The 10,203-nt window shown below is 35.8% G+C and overlaps 1 protein-coding gene across 2 annotated transcripts; it reads left to right on the forward strand.

Moving 5' to 3' along the window:
- Window positions 1-1,847: 1,847 nt before the first annotated feature.
- Window positions 1,848-9,438, forward strand: LOC135644365 (vesicle-associated protein 1-2-like). 2 transcript variants are annotated; one of them, XM_065161873.1, is made up of 9 exons: window positions 1,848-2,091; window positions 2,218-2,288; window positions 2,442-2,523; window positions 2,612-2,727; window positions 2,843-3,007; window positions 3,083-3,130; window positions 7,130-7,207; window positions 7,512-7,578; window positions 9,075-9,438. In XM_065161873.1, exons 1-9 carry the CDS (start codon window positions 2,040-2,042, stop codon window positions 9,236-9,238), a joined length of 843 nt encoding a protein of 280 aa, XP_065017945.1. In that variant the 5' UTR covers window positions 1,848-2,039; the 3' UTR covers window positions 9,239-9,438. The 2 variants fall into 2 exon arrangements, with proteins under 2 accessions (XP_065017945.1, XP_065017944.1); XM_065161872.1 differs by lacking the exon at window positions 7,512-7,578 and having other exon boundaries at window positions 1,855-2,091.
- The last annotated feature ends 765 nt before the right edge of the window (window positions 9,439-10,203 follow it).

The following is a 10,203-nucleotide window of genomic DNA, read 5'->3' on the forward strand; positions in this document are numbered from 1 at the left end:
GTACTCATCTTCCCTTGATTATTTCAAGCAGTCTCATCACTGTTTGTCAAGTTGTATCTTCCTTCAATTAACATTTTGAACAAAATGCTAGTAGTCTCATCACTGTGACCATGTTGAACATGTTGCAAGCAGTATCATCACTATGAACTCATGCACGCTTTGGATTTAAATCATATGTTACTTTGATCTTTCACAAATCAAGCTTTAAGCTATTTTAGTGCAAGCACAAATAATGGAGACAACCATTTGCCACCTGTGTCGTCCAAGAATTATAAGCATGAGTGTTCTAAAAGTGTCCACAAGCCTAAATCATGGCTGGGAAAATGCAACTCATTGGATTGTCAGGTAAAGGGGTATTGCATTATACTGATAACTTGCAGGAAGAACATGATTGCATTTTTAAGCTCTAATTGCTGTTTAGAGAGACTTCATTTCTTCTTCATTCACATGTCCAGCTTCTGTTTGACTATTCATCTTTGCTTCACACTTCCACCAGAGATATTAGACGCCCTGTAAGCTCACTCCAGGATCATATTAATTGTCTTCGGGTAAGCAGCTTCAAACTATAGCGTAAGACTTAATTGCCAGAGAAAGATTGTTCTTTTACGACCTCGGTGATTGGATGGAGAGCGAGTCATGAAAATAATTTCTTTATTTGCATAGGTAAAAATGGGTTGTCTTTTCTGCAAGAACTTTGCTTATGCAAGAGAACACTTCAGAGTTCTTGGAGTAGAAGAAATCTGGTAGGTGGCAATGGCACCACCAAACACTGAAAGGCTCATAGAAATTTATTGGTTTGCAGATTCTGCATCGCTTTCTTTGCTGCTGCTAGCTGTTCTACCATTAAGAATTTTCATGACAACCGCATGTGTCATCTCATTCAGTATCACACACAAGTCACTGCCTCCCCAGTCTTTGCTGAGTTTTATCTTGGTCATTTTACAATAAAAAAAAAATCTTGTTGGACTTATACCCCATGATACTTTCCTAATTGATTTTTATTTAAAATATCATTTTTATCACTTTAATAAAAATATCTATATATCATCCTTCCTACTTTCCATCACTTCTATCGGCGTCACTTTCGCCACCTTGTTCACCTCTGACTCTCTCACAACTTCCGACATCATAATTATCATCCCGTCTTTCATTCGTCACCTTCATCTTTTCACATCATTCGTTATCTTTCTTCGTTGGACCGGATGATAAAATATTTTTTTTGATAAAAACCTAATAATAAGATTGTTTGATAATTTTTTTTTTATTTTTTATTTAAAAATACTATTTTCAACCATAGTCTTTTAAGTTTTCAACATAGAAGAATAATCCTATCATTATCAAAACCTACCCTCAATTTTTTTCTATTTAAGCTCGATTAATAAAACCCATTTCTGAGTGGTCCAATTAACTAATAAAACATGACACACTACCATGCATATATATATATATATATATATATATATATATATTGATGAACATTGATTACATTAATTATGAGGATAACTGACCCATACATTTGAAATGTTTACCGAAGATCATGCATCTCACCGAAGACACCAATCCAACCATTTCATAAAAATAGGCATAATCTAGAAAAAATATTGTATCAATCTTGCAGGATGTACTTTTACACAACAGATATACACAGTGTCTTAATTATTATTTTTATTTGTGCATTTTGTTTTCTAATTGACACTATTGTGAACATGGTGGATAACCGCACATAAATTTTGGACATGTCTTCAACAAGAAAGAATAATTTTGGTTGCGATTAGTTCCCAACATTGCTATAGAAGAACAATAAATGCAATTAGATTCGGTAGAAGTCTATTTAAGGGAGGCTAATTAATGCTGAAGAGGTCACGAACGCAACCCACCCACCCACCTGCCTCCATTTCCTCGTCCTCCCCAGCCGTCCTCGTCATCGACTCGACGCCCCAAGGATTTCGACTCCGTCCTCCTTCCGATTCTTCTCTCTCCTTTTTCTCTTCCCTCGTCTCGCTTTGGCCGGTGGGTGGGGATTTAGAGACGGATCCGAGATGAGTTCCGGAGAGCTGCTGGAAATTGATCCCCTCGAGCTCCAATTCCCTTGTGAGTCCCATTTCTAAATCCTTCTCTTGGTGGTTTTGCCGGAGTTGTTCGGAAGATCGTCGCTTGTTGTAGTGTTGTTCTTTCTTTTCTAATCGTTGAGTTCTTTTTGTGATTTGTTCTGACAAGTCGAACTCAAGAAGCAGATCTCGTGCTCGCTGCAGCTGGCCAACAAATCGGATGATTACGTGGCGTTTAAGGTTGTCGATTTCGGCTTTTGTTCCCCTTGTTCTCTTATTTCGTGTGTTACATTTTGTGGAAACCCTAGAAAGTTGCAATCTTTTTTATCGTTTCTTGAATTTTCTTTTGTAACGTTGGAATCTTTGGTTGTATGATTCGGCTATTATAAATAGGTGAAGACGACAAGCCCGAAGAAATACTGCGTCAGGCCAAATGCTGGGGTCGTCCTGCCGCGGTCGACATGTGTTGTTATCGGTATGCTGATCTTTTCTCTGCCCTAAATTTTCCGTACTTGGAAGGAAGGTATTATATTTTCTTCTAAGAAGGTTACAATTTGATTCAGTTACAATGCAAGCACAGCGTGAAGCTCCACCCGACATGCAATGCAAGGACAAGTTTCTTGTCCAGAGTGTCATTGTTGACCAAGGCGCCACTACGAAAGACATCACCACGGAAATGGTATATCTAGTCTCCAGCAGTCTGATTTTAAACACTTGCTGTCGCAAATTGTAATTAGGCATGCCAGTGGGTATATGTTATCAAGGATTGACAAATGTATTTGATCTTGTTTTAGTTCTCAAAGGAGTCAGGGAATGTGGTGGATGAGGTAAAGTTGCGAGTTGCCTATGTCTCACCTCCTCAGCCACCTTCGCCTGTGCCTGAGGGATCTGAGGAGGGTTCATCACCTAGACCTTCTGTGTCAGACAATGGAAATGCGAATGCATCAGAGCTACTTGCTGTGAGTATTTTAACTTATTGCTTTATGCGCGTTATTCTTTTGAGATAGAGGATTTTAACTGTAATGCAATAATAGGCAACGAGAGCATATGCTGAAGATATTCAGCAAGAGAAAACTTCTGAGGTGAGTCTCTTATTCTTTTTGTGTAGTTCTGATTAACTTACAATTGAATCAGTGAATGTCGTGCTGTTGGATTTTTCATCTCTTATTCTTTTTTTTCTGCTCGCAATGTTATCTATGCTTTTCAGTTATTTCCTACAGATCTGGTTAGGTGCATGTTTGCTTATAAGATATGACTTTGTATGTCTGATAGTTACTTTTCGATGTAGATTTTTATAACATAAGTAGACCTTTTCTAGTTTCTATTGCATCGATTTTCTGGATATAGTAGAGAGAGAGATCCTCATCTAAAGAACTACCCAGTCAAATACTTGGACCAGGTAGTTTCTTTGGCCCAGGTAGGTCCTCGTCTAAAGAATTAAGGTTAAATACTTGGACCTTAATCCACAATGGGGATCAACCACCAACTCAACTTCTCATCGGTAGTTTCTTTGGCTTGTTAAACTTACGTTTTAAAATCTAGCATTAAAACATAGGTATATTAAAATTACTTGTAAAATGAGTTATATTTCTATTCTATGTGATCTTGTAGCATCTCTTCATTACCTTGCTAAATCAGACTCTTGAATATAAGTGTGAATCTGATGCCTGCATCTATGTTGATGCGACAATGTTTGGTGAGATATCATCTGCTAGGATACAGAGGTGCTATTGCTCTTGGAACATGTAATTCCATCACAGTATTTTAAAACAAAAAACTTTTGACCAAAATCACTGATTCCTTAAAGCTGTGTTAGACTAACTTGCAGGAGTTATAAAGGGCATATATCAAACTGAATAAATGTAACAAATCAGGTTTTGTTTACATTCGATATAGATCCCACATTCAACCCCTCATCCCACTAGTTCACTCAAGAAGCCCCTGCCTTTCATGTCACCCATTGCTTGCTATCACAATGCCCTATCAATGGGTAGCAGCGTTGGGTTTAAAGGGGCATGTGTTCCATATTATAATGTTGGCATTTGCATAGGCATGCATTATCTATGATTTGAATCTTCTGAGACGATGAACTTGTTCTGGTGATAATGAAAAACTGTGTACACTCAACAGTTCATGTTAATAGTTCACTGGCCATTGACATGATCAGTGTATAGAGCTTGTGGGACATGACCACTTATATATAAATTATGTGACAAATTTATGTCATACTTTCATGTATGATATTATAATATATCTTATTAGACATTTGTATCTTGGTTTTGGTTCTTTCCATTAATGGCTCTCCAATGTAATGTCAAAATATTTTTCATGAATATAGTTTGAATGCTGCTTTTAGGTGGACCAAATTAGCCCTGTAGGTGATATCACCTCTCACAGAACTGACAAGCACCTGAAACATTTGGGATTAATTCAGTCCACCTAATAGCTTTTCCATATAGTTTCCTTTGGCAGGAAAGATGAATGTTTTTTCCTGTGTAATTGATGGAGCATCATTGAACAAGTATTTTTGTTTATGCCACAAGACTCTGCTGAAAGGTATACAACCTTCAGCATTGAGGTTAACAATAATAAAACATTTGTCCCGTAGATACTCAATCAGCTGCTAAATTCGTGATTTTTATTTAAGATGTTAAGAGTTGAAGTGAATACTCAATGACAAGTCTTTGAGTAAACTGTAAAGTACAATGGAATTATTCTGTGCAATAATAAGTCCTTGGAGTTTCTAATATGCCAAAACAGCTTCTGGTATGGATGTAAAAATATTGATTGTTTTCATCTTTCTAGTGTGAAGTAAAAAAGAACTATTCTTTCCAATAAGCCCTTCTGATGTACCAAAACAACTTTTGGTATTGATGTGAAAACAAGATTTCTGATGTTCCTGGTTGTTTAATTGAGCTTCAACAAGATACATTTCAGTTGTAGAATGATTCCTTTGGCTTTTCATTTAGAAGCAGGAGATTGTGCTTGGTTTAGGCATAATAAATTACTAAATGATGTGGATACCCTAACTTTGCATGGATCTACAATCAAATCATTTTGTTGTACTTCAACAATATGAAATGTAATGTTTATTAGCATTCATTTATTTTTGGACTAGCTGAGCGAGACACATGATGTCATGTTAAAGGTTGAAGACAGGGAACACGGAATTACAATATTTGCTTAGTTTAGTCTATGTAGTGATGTTTTTAAGATTGATATCAATAAATTATGAGCACTATCTATCTCTTCACTAGCCTGATGACATGTATTTAGTGATTAAAGGTTTTCCTCATGAACATTAGAATTTGTTAGATGCTTAGCTTTAGTCAAGATCATGATTATTCTTGCTACACCATGGGCATATGCTGGTCTCCCACTAACATCATATGTGTTGCAATGCATCCCATGCTGATTGTCATTCACCAGTCATATTACCAGCTTAGACATGTGGGTATGCGCTACCATGGATATGTACCCAAAGATGATGGTGTCCCATCTACATGGTACATGTCAGTCTGCCTAAACAGGCAGGATGTCCATGGTTAGATGATGATATATTGTAACAATAATCCTAAATATGGAAGCATAATGTATAATTCTTAAGAATAAGATAGATTTTTGTAGCAATAAAATCAGCAAGAAGAGATACTCATTTGCATTGCAACAGTGTAAATCTTTACAAGGAGACTTCCTACTCCAATATCTGTCTCCAATTTGTGAGATAGCTGTGTAGAATAAAGTGAGAAACATTCTAAGATGTTTAGTTAGTGGAGCTAGTGTTGTTCCGAAAGCAACAAGAGTAAACATTTACAGAACACGAAGGATCATGTGTTTCTGAAATGTGCTGTTGTGACATCTTTTTGACAATGAGTATGCATTTATTAGCTTATTTAACTGATCTAAAACCACCCTAGACTAGTATAATTTGGACTAGATTAGGTTCAATTTAGGTTAAACTGACTTGAATAAGTCAAATCAATTCGGAATGAATTGATCTAAGACTAATCAAGTCTGGTTTAGTTCAATCAATGTTTGGACTCAAATCCAACAATTACATAATATTGGACTAGGGTAGGCCGACTCATATACTGATCATGTGCACTGTACATAACTGTGCATGCACCATAGCAGGTTGGGCCAACCTTGGCCCATGGACTGGTCATATGCGTCGCACATGACTGTGTATCTTAATAATCTAGAATCTTTGGGTTACTTAACAAACAAGTCATGATTGAGATGATTTACTCATAATACTTGATTGCAGTTCAGTGGCTGCTGATAATGCAGCTTAAAAGATCAACAGTATTATAAAGGAAAAATTGAAGTACTGATTGTAAAAGTAGACATGTGGTCAATAACAACAATATATGTGTGCATGTGCAAGGATACTTCTTATTTATATGTTATTAATTGGTTATTCCCTCTTAAAACCGCATACCAGTAATGTGATTTTTTCTAGTCTCTCCACTTTAATTAATGTTTCAAAGAGGCATATTTAGATACATTTGCTCCACTTTGGCTTGTAATTCTAGGGTTCTCAAAGTTATGTGCCAACATCCTGATTCTGTGAAACTTGGGTTTCCAAGAGATTTCAGCATGTAAAATATAAGAAAAATAGAACATTGATTATCTACAATGCTGATGTATTAAGGAAGCTAGAAAGCTGGTAAACATTTCTTTTGCACCCTCGACTCCTGCAGTTGATCCTTAAGTTGCAATTGGTCATCCTACCACATGAACAAGTAATCTGACTCCAAACAAGTTTATTGATCTTTTGTATTCTTGACAATATATAATCCGCTAATCAGGAATGTATTTTCAAATTACGCATTCCATCTGAACGTACAATGGTTGGTCATCAACCTTCCAGTCTCTCTGCATTTATTTTAAAGTTATTACACGGAATTGTTGCTTCTTCTTTTTTCTTTTCATAATTAGTTATTCTCATCTGATGCATGTCTGTTGTGATGTGCTCAAACACACCTCAGGTATATTTTTATTAGGAATTTTGAACTCTCTTGCCTTTATGATGATTAATGTTATACTGGCAATCTTTAATTGACCTTTTCTCCATCCAGAATTTGGCTCTAATTTCAAGGTTGACTGAGGAGAAGAATGTTGCTCTTCAACAGAACAGTAAACTGCGACAAGAACTGGTAAGCACCAACATGGTTTATCAATGGACTTTTTCTCATGCTAGTGGATCGAATAATATAGCATATTATTACAAAGTATGTCATAAATAATTAAAAATAAATTATTTTGAAAATTTTGGACAGAATTCTGGTAGAAGTTTCTGAACTTCTCAATGTACCTAATTTTTTTCCTGTTTATAGCATGTGCTCTTTTGCTCTATGCTGCAAGTTCACGAATTCAACATCTTTTCAGGCAGCTTTACTGGGGTTATATGCCACACATAACCTATTGATAGAATACATAATTCATTGTCTTTTTGTACAGCTAAAATTTGTCCACTGCCTAATTCCAGTTGTAAAGGACAATAACTATTGCAAACAAGCCTGTTCTGGTAGGTTCTTGATGCCCTCCATTTGTTTGTATATATTGATCAGCAATGATAAGCTATTGCAAACAATCATGGATATTGTGTTTATTTGGTTCAAAACTAAGTCCATACTAGGTTTCACTGCCACTACCTATGTTGGATATTAATTTGCTGTGGTCAACCTTATTACATGATTTGGAACACTTTCAGATGTGTCAGCATAATCTAGTTATTTCAGGTTTTCCATCACAGAGTAAACATTTGTTTTCGTTTGAGTTTGTTGCTGGCTTGGTGTCTCGTCTGAGCCTATCACAAGGTCTCAAGACTGGATTCCGCAGGGTTCTGCAAAATTGCATCGAAGTGTGGTCGACAAAAAGCCTTCTGATGCTTAAGTTAGTGTCGGAAAAGATTTAGAGTAATCGGGGTTACGACAGTTCTGAGAATTTATGTTTTCTTTTCTTTTGTACAGTAGCATACCTGAGATCTTCTTTAGGAGGCTTTGACAACCATCATGGTTAAGTGGGGAATCAATTCATAAGAGCAGTTATGCTAGATTATTAGGCTTTACTCTATCGTGAAGGGTCGCAGTTTCATCCAAACCTACAGCCAGGCATTGCAGTTAACATCGTCACATATTGGGTTGACTACATGAGGCATTTTAGCTGATGTGTCGGGTTGGCAAGATGACCAAATAGGTGTGATTGATGGTGATGTAGTGTCCGGATGTCCACATGAGATCTCTTATTAAGATATATTAGCATTTTAAGTATACATGTATGCATGCTTTTTCGCAAATCAAGATCTCTTTAAAATGGCTTAAATAAGTCCTAGAAAAATTTGTTCCCATTAGTCCTAAGAGTGTTAACCTAGAGATCATATAGGTAGCACACTTCTATTATCTCAGTCCATGAGATTAAACAACTATGCTTGGCATGATTCAAGGCAGTCATCCTGTGAGACTGTCAGTTTAGTTAAGTAAATAGGTCGTTAGTGATGTATATTTTGGACTCACCATACTTCTTGATTTTAGTTCTGATAGTTCAAGGAATCATCAAGACTTTCTTTCTTCTTTTTATGCCCTTTAATCGTAATCATATAACTCCATAAATACGCTGTCCATGCTGCTTGACAAATTACATTTGCGAGAATGACTGATTATTACTTGTTTTTCAGTTATAGCTATGAGAAAACTGTGCAACGTGTTACTGTTTGTTCTGCGTGAGTACAAGAAGCTTACTTATTCGACAAAGCATTCAACTAACTATATCAGATTCGTAAAATGGACTCATTCAATCAAGATTTATGATTCAACTTATTATCATTTATCCGTTCTTTCTGCAATAGCGATGTGGTTCTTATTTGGTGGAAAGAACTTTGGCATTAGTAGATACATACCTGAACACGCTGTAAATTCTACCGATTGCTAATTAGTCGTCAGTCTTAGACAGTAAGCACAAATGGGGTCTTAAATCTGAGTTCATATATATTCTTTAACAATATTTTGTCGTTGTTGCATGCAGGAACTTGTGAGGCGAGAAGTCAGCAAACAACAAGGTGGTTTCTCATTCATGTTTGTGGTGATCATTGCCTTGCTTGGAATTTTTCTAGGCTACTTGTTGAAGAAGTAACAATGGCTTGTAGCCTTTTATGGACACTCATAGATCTGACTGCCACATTCTATTAGGTCCTTATAGGAGTCAAAACTAGCTCACCTAAGGTCTGGTAGCTTCTTTTGACTGTTTAGCAGCGGCTTCAGTTGGTGTAACATCTGATGTTATGGGTGTGCAATTTCGGTACCATGCGTCCTTCATATTTATTAATACAAATGTAGCAAACCTTGGTCCTCTTGAATTATTATCATTTATAATAACTTGTTTGTGAGCAGGTGCTATCAGTAATCTCAAATATTGATTCGTGTTTATTGAACTCAAGATTTTCTTGTGTTTTTTATGTTTCTAACTTCGTATCTGCGGTTAATACTCTGTCGTATCTGCTTAGACTAGGAAAACTGACAGTAGTAGGAAGATTGCTTTAATGTTTCAATGGCATTATTATTCAGAAGATGATGAGAATTTGAGTCATTCCTTGAAGAGCTTTAGTTCCAAGACATGTAGCAGCCCATGGATGACATTATCATTATTCATTTTATGGCACGATTGCTGGATCTAAAACTGTTTGCCCATGTAATGTATTTGTTCTTTGGAGCAGCCCATGGAATGGTTGTTGCCATGCTGTATTCCATGAGCACCTGCACACAGGTTAATTATAAATTGCCTTTTAGTTGGACTCCTTTAAATCTTTAGATTTAAAAAATATATATTAAAATCTTTATAGTTATGAATGATAAATTACCTTTTAGTTGGATTCCTTTAACATCTTTATCTTTAGATTTAAAAAATTTATATTGAAATTTTTATAGTTATGAATGTGAAATATTTAACTTTATTTGTCATAACATCGTATATTTTACCAATGAAACATGATGACATATGTAAGAATAATATTAAAATGATGAAAAAATAAATTTAATATTTTAATTATATTTTTTTGTTATGTTTTAATTAAAAAAAAATTAATTGATTATTACGATACTAGCAAATAGTGATGCCATCGGGGGTTGTGGGCGACTATTGTGATGGTGGTCGGCCT

Source organism: Musa acuminata, chromosome BXJ3-8 (genome assembly GCF_036884655.1).
Source record: "Musa acuminata AAA Group cultivar baxijiao chromosome BXJ3-8, Cavendish_Baxijiao_AAA, whole genome shotgun sequence".
Taxonomy (NCBI): Eukaryota; Viridiplantae; Streptophyta; class Magnoliopsida; order Zingiberales; family Musaceae; genus Musa; species Musa acuminata.